The 22,669-nt window shown below is 35.9% G+C and overlaps 2 protein-coding genes across 3 annotated transcripts; one reads left to right on the forward strand and one right to left on the reverse strand.

Annotated features, from left to right (window-relative positions):
• The first annotated feature begins 1,520 nt into the window (after positions 1 to 1,520).
• On the forward strand, positions 1,521 to 5,709 carry LOC110867179 (leucine-rich repeat receptor-like tyrosine-protein kinase PXC3). The gene is made up of 2 exons (XM_022116309.2): positions 1,521 to 4,356; positions 5,258 to 5,709. The coding sequence occupies exons 1-2, from the start codon at positions 1,998 to 2,000 to the stop codon at positions 5,587 to 5,589; spliced, it is 2,691 nt and encodes an 896-aa protein (XP_021972001.1). The 5' UTR covers positions 1,521 to 1,997; the 3' UTR covers positions 5,590 to 5,709.
• A 4,451-nt stretch (positions 5,710 to 10,160) lies between these two features.
• LOC110867161 (protein SEMI-ROLLED LEAF 2) lies at positions 10,161 to 21,973 on the reverse strand. 2 transcript variants are annotated; one of them, XM_022116301.2, is made up of 19 exons: positions 21,790 to 21,973; positions 21,026 to 21,383; positions 20,804 to 20,878; positions 20,611 to 20,726; positions 20,410 to 20,524; positions 19,450 to 19,578; positions 19,311 to 19,358; positions 19,043 to 19,221; positions 16,474 to 16,963; positions 16,234 to 16,383; positions 15,467 to 15,850; positions 15,219 to 15,368; positions 14,599 to 14,674; positions 14,383 to 14,510; positions 13,656 to 13,847; positions 12,722 to 12,853; positions 12,474 to 12,596; positions 12,147 to 12,344; positions 10,161 to 10,765 (listed from the first exon to the last, which is right to left on the reverse strand). In XM_022116301.2, exons 2-19 carry the CDS (start codon positions 21,170 to 21,172, stop codon positions 10,610 to 10,612), a joined length of 2,988 nt encoding a protein of 995 aa, XP_021971993.1. In that variant the 5' UTR covers positions 21,173 to 21,383; positions 21,790 to 21,973; the 3' UTR covers positions 10,161 to 10,609. The 2 variants fall into 2 exon arrangements, with proteins under 2 accessions (XP_021971993.1, XP_021971987.1); XM_022116295.2 differs by having other exon boundaries at positions 12,689 to 12,853; positions 21,790 to 21,971.
• Positions 21,974 to 22,669: the final 696 nt, after the last annotated feature.

The raw sequence follows: 22,669 nt of genomic DNA on the forward strand, positions 1-22,669 counted from the left end.
GTATAAAAAATAAAAAGTGAAGTGGGTGTGGTTGGAGAGTTTAAAAAATGTGTGAGAATGATATGGTTTGAGTATAAAAAAATGGAGAGAATGAGATGGTTATTTATATATGTTTAAAAAAAGTGATTTTTTTTTTTTTTTTTAAATTGGACCGTTGCTTTTTTGACCGTTCCTTGTTTCTCGTGCATTTTCACGCGGTGAATCCATGCCTAATTCACCCACCGATTCGGGTCACCGCATTGATGGCGGCGGTGTTCCCGATCGGGGACTACCATCACCGCAACCACTCCCCGCGTACACCCCGTCCACCCTAATAGGTTAATTTATGCCGAGTCTTACTTAAAACAATAAAACACAATTCTTATGTCTATCATATTAAAAATGAGTATCAAATTTTTAAATACTTTATTATTTGAACATGTATTTTTTTAGAGTTAAATGCCATTTTAGTCCTTGTGGTTTGAGCCATATTGACAATTTAGTCCAAATGTTACATTTTTCATCTGTGGGTCCAAAAAAGTTTCATCGTTGCCATTTTAGTCCACTGGATTAACTTCATCCATTTTTTCTGTTTACGAGAAGGGCAATTCGGTCATTTTATATGTAATTATGTTAACTAGAAGGGCAATTCGACCATATAAAATGACCGAATCGCCCTTCTTGTTAACAGAAAAAATGGATGAGTTAACCTAGTGAACTACAATGGCAACGGTGAAACCTTTTTGGACCCACAGGCGAAAAATGAAACAGTTGGACTAAACAGGCAAGATGGTCCAAACAACAGGGACTAAAATGACATTTAACTCTTTTTTTTATTTATATTGATATTCACGCATTTGTTATAAATATTAACATGGTTGCTGAAGTTGCTAGGTGCTTCTAGTCGGCCGACTAGTGAGTCGTGAGTACTCAGCCTATGCGAAAAGTACTAGAGGAGTACTCAGATATGTTAAATCATAAAAAAATTAGTTTTCAGGAAATCATATATATATATATATATATCAAATATCAATATTTATAAATTAAAATATACGCAAATATTAGTATAAACAAAAAAAAATGTTCAAATAATAAAGGATTTCAGAAAACTTATTTATTACTTGAAAAATGATATTATAATTATTATTATTTAAATATTTTACAGTTTCCTACATCTAAGGGGAGTGATGGTGGGAGCATGATAGAATTCTATCACTCGTTGTTTTTTTTTTGGAACACCGTCGCCGTCACTCCCGTCACTCGTGAAAAAAAGAACGCGTTGAACATAGCACGCGTTAATAAAAAATTGATTGTATGTGTATATTTGTACGTGGAATTCCATCACTAGTGATGACCACCGCCACTAGAAAATGCTTGTGAGTGATAGAATAGTGGTTGATGACATGACGGAACATGATTGAATGTTTGTGAGTGATGGAATTCCATCACTTGTAACCACCCCGACTCCCCTAACAATATGAGATATTAACGTAAACACTATTGTTTTTGCAACGTATATGGGCTACTCGTGAGAGTCGTGACTGCTCATTTAAGGTCTTGGCCTCCTCCTATCATCTCTTTCCTTCTGTAAAGTCATTAAATACATCTATCTGCAGAACATACTATGTTCCTTCTAAAACATCCATTTCTACCCAAATATTTACGTCTTTTATTCACTTCTTCACACAATTTTTTTTCCATAATCTTCAAACCCTTATTCCATTTCTTTTCATCACTCATATACTAACTAACTATACCCATTTTGGGTTCTGGGTTTTGATCATAAACCCTTCTTACTTCACCCCCTCAATTTTTATCCAAAATCTTGAAAAACCCTAATATTTTCTTGATTTTCAAGCTTTTTTGGACCAAAATTCTAAAAATGGTCATCTGGGTGGTGAAAATTTAGCATCTTTTTAGTGTTTTGAAGCATAATTTGCATGAAAATTCACTGAAAAAGTAGTGGGGTTTCATCAAGATTGGATTTTATTTTGTGGGTGTGGAAGAAACATATAAAAATGTGGAATTTGTGGTTGTTTTTGGTTTTAACAGTTGGGTTTCTTTCATGGACTGTGAATTCAGAGCTCATTAATGGCGATCATGAAGATCTTTTCACTCTGGTCGCCATTGGTAAAGAGCTTAAGTTACTTGAGTGGGATGAAAATGGGCTCAAGAACACCTCAAACTACTGTTTTTGGCCTCACATTACTTGTAGCCCAACTCAATCTGTTGAAAAACTTGTTCTTTCTCATCAAACTCTACAAGGTAACCTCACATTACTCTCTGAATTAAAATCATTAAAATGGCTAGATTTGTCATACAACACTTTTCATGGCTCAATCCCTCACTCTTTTGGTAACTTATCTCATCTTGAGTTTCTTGATCTATCTTACAACAAGTTTGATGGGTCAATTCCAGTTGAATTGGGTCAACTTAAAAACCTCAAATCTTTAAACCTTTCAAACAACTTACTCATAGGATCAATACCCAATGAGCTTCAAGGGCTTGTAAAGTTACAAGATTTACAACTTTACACTAATCATTTGAATGGAAGTATACCAAATTGGGTGGGAAATTTGACCAATCTTAGAGTTTTTACAGCTTATGAGAACGAGTTACGCGGTAAAATACCCGAAACTTTAGGGGCTTTTTCGGAACTTTTATTGTTAAACCTTCATTCAAACTATCTTCAAGGATCAATCCCAAAGAGTGTGTTTGCTAATGGGAAGTTACAGTTCTTGGTTTTGACTCAGAACAAACTCAATGGTGAGTTACCTGACTCGGTAGGAAAGTGTAAAGATCTTTCGAGTATTCGAATTGGGGATAATGATTTAATCGGGAATATACCGAAAGAAATCGGTAATCTTAGTAGTCTTACTTATTTTGAAGCCGATAACAACAATCTTTCGGGTGAGATTGTGAAAGAATTTGCGCAATGTTCGAATTTAACGCTGCTAAATTTGGCGTCGAATGGGTTTAGCGGGATCATACCGCCGGTTTTCGGTGACATGACGAATCTGCAAGAACTAATTGTTTCGGGAAACAATCTTTCCGGTGAAATTCCAGCTTCGGTTCTTGGTAACAAGAATCTTAACAAGATTGACTTGAGTAACAATCGATTCAACGGAAGCATACCCAAAAACGTCTGTAATTCTTCACGATTACAGTACTTGTTATTGGGTCAAAATTCGTTGGTCGGAGAAATCCCGAGTGAAATCGGGAACTGCGTGAAATTGCTCGAGTTGCAACTCGGTGGTAATCATCTCACCGGAACGATTCCACCCGAAATCGGTAGAATCAAGAACTTGCAGATTGCTTTGAATTTAAGTTTTAATCATCTTCATGGACAGTTACCACCCGATTTAGGAAAACTCGATAAGTTGGTGTCGTTAGATCTTTCGAATAATCAACTCACGGGTAATATTCCTTCGGCGTTAAAGGGTATGTTAAGTTTAATCGATGTAAACTTCGCAAATAATCATCTCACAGGCCCGATACCGACATTTGCACCGTTTCAAAAGAGCCCGAATTCGAGTTTTGAGAAGAACACAGGTCTTTGCGGGTATCCGTTGAATTCGTTTTGTGGGAATTCAGATGGGCCCGAGTCGTTTCATCACAAGGTTTCTTACAGAATCGTGTTGGCGGTTATCGGGTCGGGCTTATTAGTATTCCTGTCGGTTACAATCGTTGTTGTTCTGTTCATGATGAGAGAGAAACAAGAGAAAGTGGCGAAAACCGTTGGAAAAGAAGATGAAGAAATCGAAGATAACAATAAACCGTTGGTGATTCTTGGAAACGTGTTCGTTGAGAATCTGAAACAAGCTATTGACTTCGATGCTGTGGTCAAAGCAACGTTAAAAGATTCGAACAAAATCAGTAGCGGGACGTTTAGTACAATCTACAAAGCTGAAATGCCTTCGGGTTTGACTTTATCGGTCAAACGGTTAAAATCGGTTGATAAAACGATCCTTCATCAACAAAGCAAGATGATTCGAGAACTCGAGAGACTTAGTAATCTTTGTCATGATAATTTGATTAGACCAATCGGGTTTGCTATTTATGATGACGTGGCGCTTTTACTGCACCAGTTTTTACCAAATGGGTCTTTGGCCCGGTTTCTTCACGAGTCTAGTAAAGAAGAGGCGTACAAACCCGATTGGCCCGTTAGGCTTTCGATAGCTGTCGGTGTTGCTGAAGGGTTGGCGTTTTTGCATCATTTGGCTATCATTCATCTTGATATTTCTTCTGGGAATATTTTTCTCGATTCGAATTTTAGGCCGTTGGTTGGTGAAGTTGAAATTTCGAAGCTTTTAGATCCGTCACGCGGTACCGCTAGTATCAGTGCTGTCGCGGGCTCATTTGGTTACATTCCTCCAGGTATAATTTAAGCCCGGTTTTTGTGTTTTTTACTTGTGTCCAAGTGGCAAGATGGGCTGGTGGGTTGGGTAACGGGTCAAAATGGAATGGGTACTTTTTATTATGAGTCAAAACGGGTTGGGTTGGGTAAAGTTCGGTTTTCAACATACCCTTTTTATCCAACTTTTAAATCTGCTTTATACATGATTTTTCTATTTAACCCGTTTGAAATAAAACACAACCCAGATAAACATATTTACACGTATATGGTCAACGTCGAACTTGCCATCTCGACTTTTGTAGTTTTGTGTTAGAGTAAAAGTACACGGGTCCCTGTGGTTTGCACTTTGTAACGCATTCAGCCCCCAGCCAACAAACCTAAAGGTTTAAGCATGCCTAAGTTAGGGACTAAATGCATTCCAAAATGCAAACCACAAGACCATCCATGTACTTTTGGAAAAAGCTAGGGACTAAATGTGTTACAAAGTGCAAACCATAGGGACTATCTGTGAACTTTTGGAAAGCTAGGAACTAAATCCAAAATTTTGTTAAACCATAGGGACCATCCGTGTACTTTACTCTTTGTGTTATGAACTATATGTGGAAAAATGGGCCGGTCAAAAGGGCTAGTTTTTTGAGCGCATGTTGAAACGGGTTGAGTTGACCCAAAACACTATTTATTCAAAAAAATAGAAATTGTTTTTAAAATAATTAGGTTGTCAAATACGATTAAAATATTTTGAATTATTATAATAATCTATATATAAAAATATAAAGATGCATTTTGGATGACTTTCAACCTGTTTGACTCGATCAACCCATTTGACACTTTCACAACTAAACGGGTCAAAATCTTCACCTCTATATGAACCAATTATCATTTTAAAAATCTGGTTTGTTAAATCATTTTGTTTGAAAACAGAGTACGCCTACACGATGCAAGTAACAGCTCCAGGAAACGTGTACAGTTTCGGCGTCGTTTTACTGGAAATTCTCACAACACGGGTCCCGGTAGACGAAGAATTCGGGGAAGGTGTAGATTTGGTGAAATGGGTCCAGGGTGCACCCACAAGAGGTGAAACCCCAGAGCAAATACTAGACGCAAAGCTAAGTACAGTGTCGTTTTCATGGAGAAAAGAAATGCTTTCGGCGTTAAAAGTGGCTCTACTCTGCACAGACACTACACCCGCAAAGAGACCGAAGATGAAGAAAGTGGTTGAAATGCTTCAAGAAATTATTACGGAAAGTAAGTGAAAAGTATGAAGGTTTTGAAATGTTTAGATGATAGAAGTTGTGGGGAGTTTCGGGTTTTGTATATGTTGTATCAACTTTGAAGAATTGGATATATACAAAGCCCATTTGTTTTTTTAGTAATAACGGAAATGGTTAAATACATCTAACGAACAAATGCAAGTAAAAAGGAAACATGTCAAACGGGCTAACGTGCCTAAAAACACTAAAGCAATACAAACAAATATAAAGGGGTGCGCAACGGTCTAGACATAGTGACCGCGTAATGTGTGTGTGGACCGAAGGCCAAACCGTGTAAAATTGTCTCTCTCATTACTAATGTTAAGTTAAAAACAAAACAAAAAAGAAGACCGATGGAACAACCCTTGAATAACTGCTTGTAAATCACAAGTTGATGTTATGTTAGATCTAATCATATGTATGGAATTGACCATCGGACCGAATCATTGAGACAATGGATCTGCCCGACTCGCTTCATTCAGTCCGGTTGTTAGTTAAAAAATATGATCATTTGTATAGTTTGTATTTATTGGTGTGTTTATAGGTGAGATGACAATTAATAATACCATAACACCATGCTTCCATAAAGTTACAAATAGTTATATCAAGGGTTGTTCCATGGTCTTCTTTTTGTTAACTTACTTCAAGCCTGCCGGGGAGTGCCGGTCCGACATGGTGGCAGAGTTAGGTAACGGTGGTGTAGACTGATGGCTTAGGAAAGGTGCGTGCAAGTGGTCAAGGGTAACGAATATATAAATTAACGAAGTTACGGGATAGATATCCCGATATTTACGGGATTCATACTTCAAAGAAACAAAGTATTCACTTTTAGCCCCTTAAGTTCTCTAGTTTATTGAACAAGATATTTAATTGATAAATGATAACTCAAGTATTTTTAAATAAGTTACAATATTTATTTTACAAAAAAAAAAAAATAAACTGTCAAAATGGTCTCTGAGTTTTGGTAACTTTTCCCACTTTAGTCCAAAACTTAAACCTTTTAAATCTGGATCCATACGGTTTTAATTTTGTTGTCATTTTCATCAAAAGCAAAATTCGGTTAGATTTTTCAGTTAACATCCACTTTTTTGTCTTTTTCCTCCCTTTTAATGAAGGGCAAAATCGTCAGATTTTAATAAAACGTTAAAAGACCATTTTGTCCTTCATTAAAAGAGAGAAAAAAGACCAAAAAAACTGGATGTTAACTGAAAAATCTAATCAGATTTTGATTTTGGATTAAAATGACAAGAAAATTAAAACCACAGGACCTAGATTCAAAAAGTTTGAGTTTTGCACTAAAGTGGTAAAAGTGACCAAACCTCAGGGACTATTTTGACAGTTTACTCTTTTACAAAACGTTGAGAAATGAGATTTAGAAGGTTTTCAAAATATGAACAAAATTTGAAAATCGATACTTAGGGCATGTTTGGCTAAGCTTATTATAGTTAAAAAAGACTTTTGGAAAAGGACTTTTGGGAAAAAGACTTTTTGAAAAGGAGTTTTTAAAAAAAGTGTTTGGATTAGCTTATTGATGTAAATGACTAAAATGGGCATTCTTTTAGATATAAGGGGGTAAAGAAGGGGTATATTGGTAATTTGAAGTTTGAAAAGTTAAAAGCTGGCCAAAAAGTCACAATATTGTGACTTCTTGAAACCTCTTTTTTATTCTTTGCAAAAAGCCATTTCTAAAAGGACTTTTGGCTTAGCCAAACACAAAAACAACTTATTGGCTTTTTGATAAGTCAATAAGCCAATAAGTTATTTTGAAAAGCTTAGTCAAACATGCCCTTACTTTAGCTAAATTATAAAAATATGGATAAGATTCCATCACGAATGCTCATATTACTTTGAAGCGGGTTAAGACCATACAGTGTGGGTGGCGTGGAGACCTCAACCACACCATCCGTGTATAGAATTGATAGTGATAAATTGTAATTGGAGACCTCAACCACACCATCCGTGTATAGAATTGATAGTGATAAATTGTAATTGGGGTGACATATAGCCACCGGCTCCAACGGTCTTTAAAAAAATTAAATTTAAAAAATAGAATAACTCACTCTATTTAAGTTCAACCCATTTTGTTATCAAATACTCTTCTACTCCACTCCAAATTTTATAAAATTTCTCAATTTTTTTTTTTAAAAAAATGCACATCCCTCACAACCGTTCTTACGATCCGAGCAACCCGTATGGTCGAGGTGAAGAAAGATAAATGTACAAGAAAATGAAATGTAATGTTTTATTTTTTAAGTTTAGGTAAATCTTTTTTTATTAATGTTATTTCTTTAATTAGTATTAACGTTTTTTATTTTCTTAGTTTTGTTTTAAATTTTAAATGTATATCATGTGCTTTTCACGCCCCATCTCACCTCACACTTTTCGACACGACACCACTTTTCTGACATGTGCTGACGTGGCTACCGTATGACACTTCACGCCCTTTTTTCATGCCTTCCACACCGTATAGTCTAATTAAGTTACTTACGTTTTAGTAGATTAGTCATCCAAGAATCAAATACCTGAGTTTTGTGTTTAGAAATAGGAGGTAGATACTTCCAATACAAATAGGTAGACTAGCAGTTACTGTAGTTCGATGGAACTCATTCGTTGTATTTAGGTATTCATTATTCATTCTCCACTCTTTTTTTCGGTACAGAAATTGATGATATATATACACACACGCACACATAAGCATACACACCAGAACATTGAAACAGATATGAAATCTCTCAAGTTTTATAAAATCTCTTTAAATATACGGTTTTTTAAAGATTTGAGTAAATTACTATTTTGGCCCCTGAGCTTTGGGCAATTTAACTATTCCGGCCCAAAAAGAAATCTTTTGACATATTAAACCTTAACGTTGTATTTTGTAACGATTTTGGCCCCTAACACTAATTATGTTACTTTTCTCTGTTAAGTTTAAGGGTATTTTGGTCCTTTTACACTTCAAGGGTTGTTTATACAAATTATAAAGTTTTTTAATATTTAATGGGTTATTTATGTAATTACTCAAATTAGCAAAAACCAAACCACAATCCCATTCTTCTTTCTCTGTAAAATGATTTTTTTTTTATTTTTATATATTAAAAAATGCATTTGTTGGTATTTTTATTTTTTGAACTTTTTATTGTTATTTTACAATTGTTATTTAATAAAACTCGTTTTAAATATACAATTACACAAATACTCTTACACTTAACAGAAAAAAAGTAACAGAGTTGGTGTTAAGGGCTAAAACCATTACAAAATGTAACCTCAGGGCCTAATGTTTCAAAAGATCCATTTTTTGGGCCGATGGAATTAAACTGACTAAACCTCAAGGGGCAAAATAGCAATTTACTCTAAAAGATTTATACCTTTTTTTGAATCCGTTGGCATGATTACAAGATACACAAATTATGTGATAAACTACAGACTCAAATACACAAGTGAAATTGATAAATTTAAAGCACATGTAAGTATAATAAGCTCTTGATATACAATTTTAATATGGAGCGTACATCTAATGGATTTCCATGTTTATTTCAAAGTAAAGAACATTATATATGGAATAAAATACCTTAAGATACACATAATACATGGAGTGGGTTAGGGGTGGGACTTGCTGATCTTTATCCCATACCCGATTCATGTTACTTATTGGTTATTACACATCGGGTTTGCAGGCTTCGCACGGCTACAAAGTATACCCATTTATGATATTACGTGGTTATAAAAATACCTCTTGGATACCTAGTATTCAAAACTCAATTTTAAGCTCATCCTAAAAACTGATTTGAATCATCAAATGCTACACTTCTAACAATACTATGTGTTTATTAATATCTAAGTTATGTTTGTTCGATGCAAGTAAAAGGGTATGCAATCAGTTTTGGGTATTCAGACATGTATCACCTAATACCATACTCGTCCCTAACCCGGAATTTGAAATTAATCCTCATCCTAATCCCACATTTGAATACCCGTGAATGTTTCGGGTTTTCACATCAGATTCCGGAATTTTTGCAATCTCTATGCATATCATCATCATCATACTCAGTATATCTCACTAATAGCAAAGCTAAGGTAGGGTCTGAGGAAGGTAAGATGTAGACAGGTTTACCTCTACCGCGTAGGAATAGAGAGACTGCTTCCAATGAGACCCCCAGCTCGATAGTAGTTTTGCATCAAGCCTTGGACATAAGGCACATAACACTAAACAATTGAGACAAATGCCGATTAGTGCATGTACCCCTTGTCTTTCGGCTATAAATGCCACCACATGATGCATGATTAACCATCCCCCTCTTTTAATGTTATTTTCACGAAATTAGTAAAATAACGTTAAAATTAGTGCACTTTCACTTTTGCCCCCAAGTGCCCACACATATATACATTATATGAGCATACCGCAAGCAGGCCGAGCACACATATACATTATATAACATATGTACATGGTATATATGTTAAGTCACTTCCGACAACAAATTCAAACTTAATGAACATAATCCAAACACAATGCACATGTATAATCTTAACACCCTCTTTCATTCTGAAATAGTTCTTAACTAAAGGCATATTAATACATGTAACAAGAATAACCTTTTGTTGTATAAAACTACAATTTTCACAGCTAACAATGAAATTTTCAGGCTAACAATTTACAAATACAATGTTTACATTCATTCACCTTCATCAACTCAAGGGTGAAAAAGAATACTTAACCCCTCAACAAATTACAGTTCACTTTTCTAATTACAAAATAAACTCTCATAAGATCAGCCCTTTAGGCCATCCCCATGCCTCTCAGTTCTATACATAATAAACACAAACAAATTTTAAACGAATGAATTTTGTCGGAGAAGGAACTGTAATAAGCAGTCGCGATTCGATCACAAACATAAGTATTCACCATCTCTAATTATGCAGCATGCAAGCACAATGTCTCGGGACCGACTGATCTTCAAAACCATATCTTTTGTGCAAATTTTAAGGGCGCGTGAGTGATATTATGGTTCCAAAAGATTGGTTGGTTTAACTAACTTCTAGCAGCTTTTAAGAAATTATCATATGGACTCGATGCAGGTAGCCTGAATGATTGGGGTATGTGTTGACATTCTGTTGCGCATGATGTTCGTACTGGTCCATTCGTCGCAGGAGGTGCGTTTTGTTCCAAAAAAGGATGCCCAGCTTGCTGAAAACAGATAAATAAAATATAAAAATCAAGATTGTCAAATGCCAGCCAGAATATTAATAAAATATGAATATAAACTAATGGGGTTGAACAAAAAAAAAACCTAAAAATCTAAACTACGAAGAAACCTTGTTGAGTATAATCAATACCATCAACATATAGAAATGATTATATGAAAAAAAAAAAACATGCAATTTTGACTAGTGCTAATTCAGTTGTAAACATCTCTCTACTTGAGCAAATGGTGGATAAATAAGAAAATGTCTAATGGTCTGATCAATCTCTCTCTCTCTCTCTCTCTCTATATATATATATAGGGTTAGGTTCATTTGTGAACAACCGCCTTGATAGTGAACTGTGGTAACTAATCCTAGCCCTTGATTATCAATACACAAGTGTAAATCAACGGCCAGGATTTGATGATGAAAATACACTAGTGTATTTTATGATTTGATGATGTAAATCAATGGCCAGGATTTGTTCACTCAGTTCACAAATACACTAGTGTTCACTCTAGAACACCACTCTATATATATATAGGGCTAGGGTAAAATAAAAACTCCTACGAGTTGAGAGAGCTTAGAGAACTCGGTCAAAACGAGCCTATATATATAGGTTAGGGATCCTAAGAGAAATACTAAGCGCACCTTTTTAAGGTTTTTTTCTTTTTGGAATTGTGCACATGTTTATATTGTCAATTTTTAAATTATACATGTGTGTGTATTAGTAAACACAAATGTATAATTAAAATTGACAATATACACGTCTATAATCAAAAAAAAAAAAAAAGTTGCAATTTTTTTTTCATTTTTGCTTTAGAAAAAATGTGTGGTCTAGAATGCTTCTCGCATGATCCTAACCCTATAGGCCTATATATATAACACGCTCTAAAGAGTTTTGGTCCCAAAAGCCAAGGCGTGTGCATCACATATGTGAGGCGCGCAGCTATGCACAACCATATAAGCTTTACTCCGTCTCTCATCTCTTTTAATATCAAACTATATATCAAGTAAACTTTTTATAGTTTCTTCACCCCTTTGGTTGTTATAAACCTCCTTAAGACCCTAATTTTGACCAAGAATTGCATGGCACATGCCTTTTTGTACTTGATGCATGATCATGAGCGCCTTTTAAACCAAGGATACGACACAAAAACAAGACACAAACCCAAAACAAAGTAAATGGTGTTAGGGTCGGGGTCATATTTGTAATTTTGAAGTTAAATATTAAAACCTAGAAATCCGGCATGTCAACCCATTAAGATAAACGAGTTACTAGCCATGTCCGGTTTATATTGGGTTAAATGAACCCGCCAACATGAACGCGACACAATGAATATACGTATTTTTTATGCCAATAATGTGCTAAAAGAAAAGTATACCGATTGGAAGCCTGTGTCATTTTTGTGCATGTTTATTTCGCCATCATTGCGGCTTGCGGGCCTTTGTATACTCATTAAATTCGTCATTTTCATCCTCCTTCCATTAGCTTCACATTGATTGGTCATTTCTTTATAAGACATCTCAGGTGCAGCAACACTTATAGACATTCTTCCGACTTGTTGTGCAGACTCCAAAACCTGTTCACAATATACGGTTTCTATCAAATTATTCTTGTTATTAACTAATATTTTTAATAATTTTTCATGTACATTCTTCTTCTCAACTATGATCGATAAATGACATAATAAAATGCCCAAAAAACTTACGGAATCCAAAAGTTGATTAACACTCAAGAGATCATTAGTCTCAGTTGTTGCTAGTGAAAGCCGGTTTGTACTTCCAAACGGATCTCCATGAAAATCATCATCCATAAAAAAAAGTGGAGCATCCTACACAAAAAAGAAAAGAAATTTTATACAGTCCATTTCGGTATAATCTTGATTAGATGTGATATTTTGGGCCAACGCGCTAAATCGGTCACCTCTAATGATGATTTTTGGAAGTTCTTATTTACCTCCTCCTCCATAGATTTACGATGTTCGGAATTCTTTTGTGGTGGATTTGCACATGGGGAGCCAATAGGACACACATCATCATCAGGCACAAATCTGTTTAGTAATTGTTCCTTAATGCTCGATATTTCAGACTGCACAAATAATATTTTTATTGTTACTTTCAAATATTTAAAATGAGTTGATTCGGTAATGGATTGAACTAGGTAGAACATAAAAACATAACTTAAAAGAACACGGGTCAACCGCGTTGGAACTTGGAAGTCACCGAAAGTGTTGATATATTTAGATTATCGATGACATAATAATTTTTTTGTAATACTATTTGACACCGTCTATTTATAAAAAAGAATATATTTTGACAAAAAGTGTTTCAAATCAACCCTTTCTGACCCGGCTTGTACGGAAAAAAATACATGTTTTGACGTGTGCACAAGATTGACCAACAAATGTTATTTTAGACTATGACATAAACAAAAATTGTAATAATATGTGACACTACATATTTATAAAAAAAAAAAACAAAATATTTTGCAAATTTAATCAAACCCTTACTGACCCGACTTATACCAAAAAAATTGACCCATTAATTATGAATCAGTCGATTCGGGTTATGTTTTATGTATGATATAAAAAGTAGATTAAAAGGAAATGTGTCTAACGGCACCCAAGGTATATTTTTAATGCATAAAACCTCTAAATTCATTTATTTATTTATTTATTTATTTTCAAGATCTTGACATCTTGTTTTATTAGTATTACTGAATTAATGTTATCTCTGCAATTATATTTAACACTAATTACTCAAAACAAAATTTGGACCTTAAGTGTTCCCAGTCATCCCCAACCAAACCCGTTTTGATCAGGCCCAAAGTTAACCATTTTGGCACGATAAGACATTGATCTGTTACAGACACCCAACAGGACCCTTTTTACCTCAGAAACTGATTCCAAATGCTTCACGATTGTAGAAGCCAATGATTCCATTGATTGTTCCTCTGAAAACTTTACTCCCGATAGTGATTTTAGAGCTGACTTATCATCTTCCTTTGACCCGAAACTAATGTTACCCGATCCGGGCCCCACAGTCAGCTTACAATCTTCAATCAAGGTCAAGTATGGATCCACCTGGTACCATATAACAAAATAACATATTTTTTACAACTAAATAGAAGGAAAAGTTATTAAACAGAGTAAAATGCCATTTTTGTCCCTAAGTTTGGCCAGTTTTGGGACTTCCGTTCAAAGGTTTGTTTTTCCGCATCTGGATCCCAAAGGTTTGAAATCTTGCCATTGTTATCCGGCTCGTTAACTCCATCCATTTTTCTCCGTTAAGTCAGGGGTATTTCTGTCTTTTTGGTTAACTTAAGGACAAATCGGTCTTTTTCACTTTATGTAAAAGGACCGAATACCCCTGGAAAAGACCAAATTGCCCTTTAAATTAACAAAAAAGACATAAATACTCCCGACTTAACGGAGAAAATGGATGGAGTTAACGAGCCGGATGAAAATGACAAAATTTCAAACCTTTTGGACCCAGATGCGAAAAAACAAACCTTTGGACGAAAGTCGCAAAACTGGCAAAACCTCAGGGACAAAAATGGCATTTTACTCATTAAAATATTAACACCAACATAAATAGTGAAAATTATAATCAATTTACCATATTATTAGCAAGTGTTGCCTTTGCAACTGGAACAAGAGGAACAATACTAAACGCTTTTCCCGAAACGATTATCATAGTGGTTGCCAACGTGTAAAGAGACCTCCTACGTGATGGTGGCAACGCTCCTGCCATAATCATAACGATATTAATAATTACACGATTCATATCTAGAGCTATCTGTTTAATAATAATAATAATAGTTTTCAGGCATACCTCCTTCAGCAAGAGCAATATCAAGCAATGAAAATGCCAGCTGGAAACTTCGAACTAACGCCTCACGACCCGAATTCTGCACAAATTCCATAACTTTACTGATTCAATAACAAGAACTATGCAGTTAATATCGGTGATATATATATCGGTTATCGGTCCCCATGTAAATTTCGGTGTTAAATGTCAGTCAGAATATTGGCACCTATATTATCGGCGATATTGGACCAATATATCACCGATTTTCCCGATATCAGTACATTTCTTCTTAGTTCTACAATTTGTCTTTCTTCTTATTGTTGCTATTAGTGTTTTAAGTCTTAATTGTTAATTGTTAGTGTTAAATGTTAGTGTTTTAAGTCTTAATGAGTTCCTACTTGCTACAATTGTTAGTGTTTTGCAAGTTGCAAAAGGTTAATTTGTTAATGGTAGGAGAGTATACTGAATTGTTAATGTTAAAATTACTAACATCCCACTGCGATAACCTATATCTCAAATATCGGACCTTGACCGATATCTGATTTTTTTACCGCATTAACTGCTTAGTAAATAACTAATGTTTCATAATTGACTGATTCAAGCCATTCGACACGTTTTCTTTTAACTTTAGAAGTAGACATTACCTTTGCTCGAGAGAATAACAACACGAGGCTGTAAGTGTGAGCAATCGCTTCATAATTTTCAGGTGTGTTTTCAGGTGAAATGGATTGTGCCCAAATTGAAGACAACAGGAGTGATATCTGGTGAGAACTGAGCCGAAGGGTAACTGCCTCCTGAGGTTTAAAATACAAAATAAGTTAAAGATACATATATATATAGAGAGAGAGAGAGACCATATATATTACCAATAAAGAGTGCCAAAAAAACCTACCCCATCTTTGGTAAGGTTACTTGCAGTATTTGCATCGATTTTTATTGAATAAGTTCGGCTATAACTCGACTTCATTCTGTTCATTGCTCCATTGTTATTATTTGATTTTTGCTTACTAACATTATTGGTCATTAAAGGCCCGCCTTTTTTCATTTTCCCAAAAAGGGCAGCTGAAGAAGAAAACACGGAAACAGTTCTTGATAGTGACCGTGGGACCATCACTTTATTGGGATCAGCGCCAGCTGGCACAAGGCTTGAAGATTGAGGGCAAACAGAAGATGGCACAAGAACAACAGAAAATATTCTATGTGATCCAACTCGTGTTTCATGATCTTGATGCACCATTGCAGGAAGTAATTGATGAAATAATGCTTCTGGAAATGCCTAACCAAAAAAAAATCATATATAATAACTTCAACGGCACAATTTGTAACTTTATATATAATAGCATATAGAGAAAAATGTCATTTTCGACCCCGAGGTTTGGCCAGTTTTGCGACTTTCGTCCAAATGTTTGTTTTTCCGCATCTGAATCCTAAAGGTTTGAAATCTTGCCATTTTTATCCTAAAGGACGGAAATACCTCTGACTTAACGGAGAAAAATGGATGGAGTTAATGAGCCGGATGAAAATGACAAGGTTTCAAACCTTTTGGATCTAGATGCGGAAAAACAAACCTTTGGACAAAAGTCGCAAAACTGACCAAACCTTAAATTGGCATTTTACTCCTTTATATATAATTACATATATGTATGTATGTATACTTGCCTTATTGTTGTAGGCCATATTAGGCAATGAAGCTACAATTTGAGCAGTACGGTAAACAGCAGCAACTGTAGTTCTTGCTATAACGGTAATACTTGAAAGATTCTCCATCATTCCAGCCATAATATCAAATATAGGACTCGCGTCACCAACCTGTTTGACCAAGTTTGACTCAGAACATTTCTGCAGTAAAAAATAAAAAATAAAAAAAATCTGGTGTACAATAAGGAAAATGAAGGAGACCTTAGAGGATAACTCCACAAGGCATTCATCAACAACTTCATGAAACTTATTGTTCCATTTGATGACATCAGCACCGAGGTCAGCATCATCTAGTGCCAGGTGTACGCTTTTTCTAAGATGTCGGATGACGTCAGCAATTGCTCCAACTATTGCAACCGAAGCTTCTTTTTTCGTTTCATGTGCGAGTGAGGTGGTAACTTCTATAATGTCGACTTGCATGTCAGGTTTTTTAAGGACGTTTTTGTGATCGAGATGCTTTACTAATATTGAAAGAAGAAAATGTGTATTGTGTCCGGATTCATCCATTATAATCTGCATGTCTTTAAGAACAGGGTAGGCAACTCCTTGAGGAAACGGCCATAAATTTTCGGAATCAAAATAACGGAATAACGATTCGAGAACACGCCGCATGGTTGTAGCTTCCTTGCCCAGATTAGCCATATTATGAAGGCACACACGCGACCAAAAGTTTGGGTTTTTAGCATCAACCCTACAAAAACGAAAACGAAAACAATTTACGTATACTGCATACAAGTGAAACTAAGTGCAGAAAATAGTGTTTGGACGTGTTTCCACTATTTACAGTTATAATAGTAAGATAATTAGAAGTTTGAGTGCTAAATTTGATTACTACAAGAAACTTATAGATAATATAATCAAAATTACATTTTCTTAAGAAATTTGAGAAAAAACAAAAGAGTAAAATGCCATTTTCATCCGGCTCGTTAAATCCATCCATTTCTCTCCATTATGTCAAGGGTATTTTCGTCTTTTTTGTTAACTTAAAGGGCAATTTAGCCTTTTTCACTATATGTACAGACATTTAGCATAATGTACAAGTATTCAAAAAGATGGAAATACCCATTTAAGTTAACAAAAAGAGTTAAGTGCCATTTTCGTCCCTGTGGTTTGGTCACTTTGGCCATTTCAGTCCATTTTTCAAAAATGCGCCATTTTCCTCCCCGACGTTCTGGAAAGGTGCCATTTCAGTCCAAAAATCATAACCCAGTTAAGTCGGTTAGTAAATAAGGTCTGATTGTGTAAATTTGTAACATAAAGGACTGGTTGTGTAAATTTGTAACACCACCACCACTAGCCCTGCCACCACCACCACTCCGCTGCCACCACCGCCACCACCGCCACTGCCACCACCACCACCGCCACCACAGCCACTGCCACCACAGCCACCACCGCCACTCCTTCTCTCTCTCTCTCTCTCTCTCTCTCGTCGTTATCTCTCTCTGTCCGCCATCACCATAACCCACCACCACTTCACCGTATGTACCAACAATAATTTCAGAAACCTAATATCTTTCTCTCATTCTCTGTCTCTTCACGGCTTCACAAGGAAAACTCCAACACGCACACCCGCGCCTCTCCCTTTTCCACAAAGTCTGGCAGCCGGACTTGACCGGTGCAGCAGGTGACGAGCCGGCGAGATATACGGCAGAGCCTGCGGTGACCGGCGAATCAAACCTCCTGATCATGAATTCGGCACCAGATTCCCAATCGGAGCAGTGTAGGTGGCAGATTTGATCACCGGCAGCCGCGGTTTGGGACTTTACACTACGGTAAACATAACTAAGCCTTTTCTTTCTTTCTTTCTTTCACCTTTCCTTCCAAGATCTCTTAGGTCCATGTCCTCCGGCTGTCTAGTTGTTGTTACAGGTAGCGGTGGTGGTTCCGGCAGGTTCCGATGGTGATGATGATTACGAAGACAACGAGATGATGATGACGAAGATGTGATGGTGGTTTTCCGACGAAGAGAGAGAGATAACAACGAGAGAGAGAGAGAGAGAGAAGGAGTGGCTGTGGTGGCGGTGGTGGCGGCGGTGGTGGCAGTGGCTGTGGTGGCGGTGGTGGCAGTGGCTGTGGTGGCTGTGGTGGCGGTGGTGGCGGTGGTGGCGCTGGTGGCAGTGGCTGTGGTGGCGGTGGTGGCGGTGGTGGCAGCGGAGTGGTGGTGGTGGCAGGGCTAGTGGTGGTGGTGTTACAAATTTACACAATCAGTCCTTTATGTTACAAATTTACACAATCAGTCCTTATTTACTAACCGACTTAACTGAGTTATGATTTTTGGACTGAAATGGCACCTTTCCAGAACGTCGGGGAGGAAAATGGCGCATTTTTGAAAAATGGACTGAAATGGCCAAAATGACCAAACCACAGGGACGAAAATGGCAGTTAACTCTAACAAAAAAGACAGAAATACCCATGACTTAACGGAGAAAAATGGATGGATTTAACGAGCCGGATGAAAATGGTGAGATTTCAAACCTTTTAGATCCAGATGCGGAAAAACAAACCTTTGAACAAAAGTTGCAAAATTGGCCAAACCTCAGGAACGAAAATGGCATTTTACTCAAAACAAAAGTTTGGAAAATTTTGGGTTTTTATATTAATATAGTTTATTCGTTTATTGCATTTTTTAAAAGTGGATAAGCAAGCACTTTTGAGTGTTTGGATGAAAAAAGATGATAAGTTTTAACAGCTACTGTGAAACTGATTATGACTCAAAAGTAACGGTAAAAATGTAAAATAAGAATTTGAAGATTTTGGAAATGTAACTTACGCCGACACATTTAATTCGCCTTTCTCATTTACAATTGTACTCCAAGAAGGAACCTTCAACAAAGCCTCTGATGGCACATGATGCTCGTTTTTCAGTACTTCTTGAACCCATCGATTTTCATTAGGGTTTTCAGACTCGTTGATCAGAGATCCATAATTTTCCAAAACTACCGAAACAATCTATGTAACAGAGAAAAGATGAATAAATTAATATATTATTGAATTTAATACTTAATTCTAATCTTGAGAAGGTACTAATATATGCTTACATTGTCAAACTCTGCTGATATATGGGAATATCTACCCATGAACCACACCTATAATACAAAACGATAAAATCAAATAAAGGGTTGACGGATCATACAAATTCATATATACGACAATTAGTTTAGGCGACGATAAAAATACCATTGAAGAAAGAGCTTGCAAGCCAGCTGAACGAAGTGGCGCAACTCGCTCATCTTCACCAACTTCTTGAGCTAATTGACAAAGTTTTGGAATAAATCCTTCCAAATTAAACATATGAGTTCCATCTTTCTGCAATATACAGTTTTGAAAGTCAAAACGATTATTCAAAAATTAGGAACGGCAAATAGGCGGGTTGGGTAACAGGTTTCGGTCAGACTTCACGTATATTGTAATTACTATTTGATTAGATATAATAACAGAAACTCGATAAAAATTAAATAAGCTAATTCTTTTATAATCGAAACATTTAGGACATTGTATGCATCTAAGCAGTCAATAGCAGTGCTATAGCGGTTAGCGGACCTCAGGGTGTGTAGCGGTCCAAATAGCGGTGGCCTATAGCGGTTCCGCTATTAGCGGCGCTAAATACCGCTAAATACCGCTATAGCGGTGCTATAGAGGTACTATAGCGGTGGCCTATAGCGGTTATAGCAGTAACGGTGTTTGATTGTGTTAATTCTTAAATTAAATACTTCAAAGTTACTATTAGTATTTGATTTGCAACAGGTTTTTGATAATGGAATGATATTACTATGAATTTTGATATTACTATTAATATTTTTCAAAGATATATATATATATATATATATATATATATAAAATACATAAATTATGTATGGTATAAAAATTACCGCTATACCACCGCTATAACCTATATATCATATAGCGGACCTTGACCGCTATTCAATTTTGGACCGCTTTAATTGCATAGGTATGCATTTCAATTCTTGTGAGGCGACTTTGACCCGGTTCAACCCATTTGACATGTTTCACTTCTAGCTAATTCTCTGAATTTGACCCGTCACTAAGGTAGTAATACAACCTGAATTGACCCGTTTCCGTATAAATAGGTTGAATTTATTGTCTTTACCAATACCAAGAACATGTAACAACACCAACCTGACAATTTATAAAATCAAAGAGTGTTTGGCATCCTATAATTAACATTTCATCATGTCTTGTTTCATCCAGCAGCGTTTGCATGATACTTAGCAAACTATTTGCAAATAACGGCCTGCCAACGAGACAAATTAATGTCTATTAATAATGCTAAATGCCCAAAATAATACATATTAATGAAGTATGTATCAATGAACTCACATTTGGTCTTTGCACGAAATCAACAACTTTCTGTAAATTAACATAACGATTTTTGCAGCCTGAAAATTCTCGTTTCTTAATTCCTTATAAAAGCGATGCTCAAGAGTACTTGTGATCTGGAGGTAAGATTAAGATAAACTAATTAATAAAATAATAAAAATGACATCAATTACATTAGAAACACAAAATGTACCTTCGGAACACGTAAAGGATTTCTCCCAGCATATTCGCAAAGCTTTGCAATCTTCCTATCATTTGGTTCTTCACCCTTTTTCATATCACAAATTAAAAAAAAAAAAAATCGTCTAGTAATGTACCTAACATGTTATCTTAACTAGAAATAGTGTCTTTTTATCTTACAACTATCATGTAAAGTATTCAGAAACTATTAAAAAAAAATTATTAAGAAACTAACCGGATTTTTCGGGAAAATATCTGAGATCAGCTTCTTGTACCGCTTCACGGGCTGTCTAGACCTTGTGGCCAACGCTGGGCAGAAGAAACAAAGGCTACCACAAACTGGCAAAACTTGCCTTGACACTAGCCCAGAAACAGCATTCATTTTGTACAACAATTTATACAGAATGACACTAAGTTATAACAACAACAACAACAATAATGATAATAATTCAATAAATATCTCCCCACTTTCTTCAAAACTGTTCTTCGAGCTTTCTTCCCTTCTTAAATGCAACCATTTTAATAACATAGAAGGGAAAGAAAAGCTACCAAATTCCAAAAAACCCGGGCACTTCAACAATTATCCGACCAGCCTACAACAAAAAACACAAGAATTCAACATCAATCCCACCTCAAAAAGCCCTTTACATAATCAAATCTGGTTCAAACATTCCATCAAACAGGTGGTATGCATAAATATCAACCTCAAAACCCTATCACACCACCATCCAATTTGGATCAAACATTTAATCAAACAGGTGGTGTGCATAAAAATCTACCTCAAAAACCCCAGAGCACATCATCCAAACTGGATCAAACATTTCATCAAACAGGTGGTTTGCATAAATACCCCCCTCAAAAACCCCACAACATTGTACATTCTGGATCAAACAGGTGGTGTGGATAAACACCCAATTCAATTGGACCCAAAATTCAACAGAAATCAAAATGCAAACATATTATTATCCGAGAAACAATCAGAAATGAATGAGAATTGACCTTCAAGTCGATGCCTGTAAGAGCATTGAGGCTGGAAGGCTGGGAGGGTTTGTGATCACGTGAAAATTGTTGAACAAACTTATGGAACCTCCAGATTTTGCCCCAAATTCAATCTGTTTTCTCTCTCTTTTCGTTTCTCTTCCTGTTCTGTATATATGATTTGTTACATATCCGCCGGTCACCCAACTTATTATTATCAAATTTATTATTAAATTGTAACTGTAATTTTAATTTTAATAATAACATAACAATAATAATAATAATTATAATAATAATGGAATGAGTATTATTAGACCATGTGTAGTGGAAGGGGAAAATAATGCCCCCAAGTGTGGGCATTTTACGCCACGTGGCGGTCCAGTCAGCAAAGGGGCATTATTGGGCGTTTTAGAAAAATGGGTGTAGTGGGGATGGGGCATTATTGGGCATTATTGGGGCATTAAATAAAAAAAAGAAAAAAAAAAGAAAAAATCTTATTGGATAGGACAAGGGGGATGAAATCTGATTGGACAAAGGCAAAGGGTGTTGGGCGTGGTTTATAAAACGCTAAAGGGGCATTTTTTGATTTTTTGCTTAAAAAAACGCCCCATGTAATGGTACATGGGCGTTTTCAAGCGTTTTTTTTGAATTTTTTTTAAAAAAAACGCCCCATTACACAGGGTCTTATTGAGTAAATGGGTTTGAATTGTAATCATGTTGCCGGTAATGTCGCTGTTTCAGTGGGATGATTTTGTGGGACCCGATTTGAAAGTGTAGAGGCACGTTACGTTAGCTGTTGTATCATGTATTTTGAAATTATATTTTTCCGTTATTTTGGGTTTTGTGACCGGCCGGCCAGCTAGACCGGGTTTTTTTTAATAAAAAAATAAAAAATGTATGC

Source organism: Helianthus annuus, chromosome 1 (assembly GCF_002127325.2).
Source record: "Helianthus annuus cultivar XRQ/B chromosome 1, HanXRQr2.0-SUNRISE, whole genome shotgun sequence".
Lineage (NCBI taxonomy): Eukaryota > Viridiplantae > Streptophyta > Magnoliopsida > Asterales > Asteraceae > Helianthus > Helianthus annuus.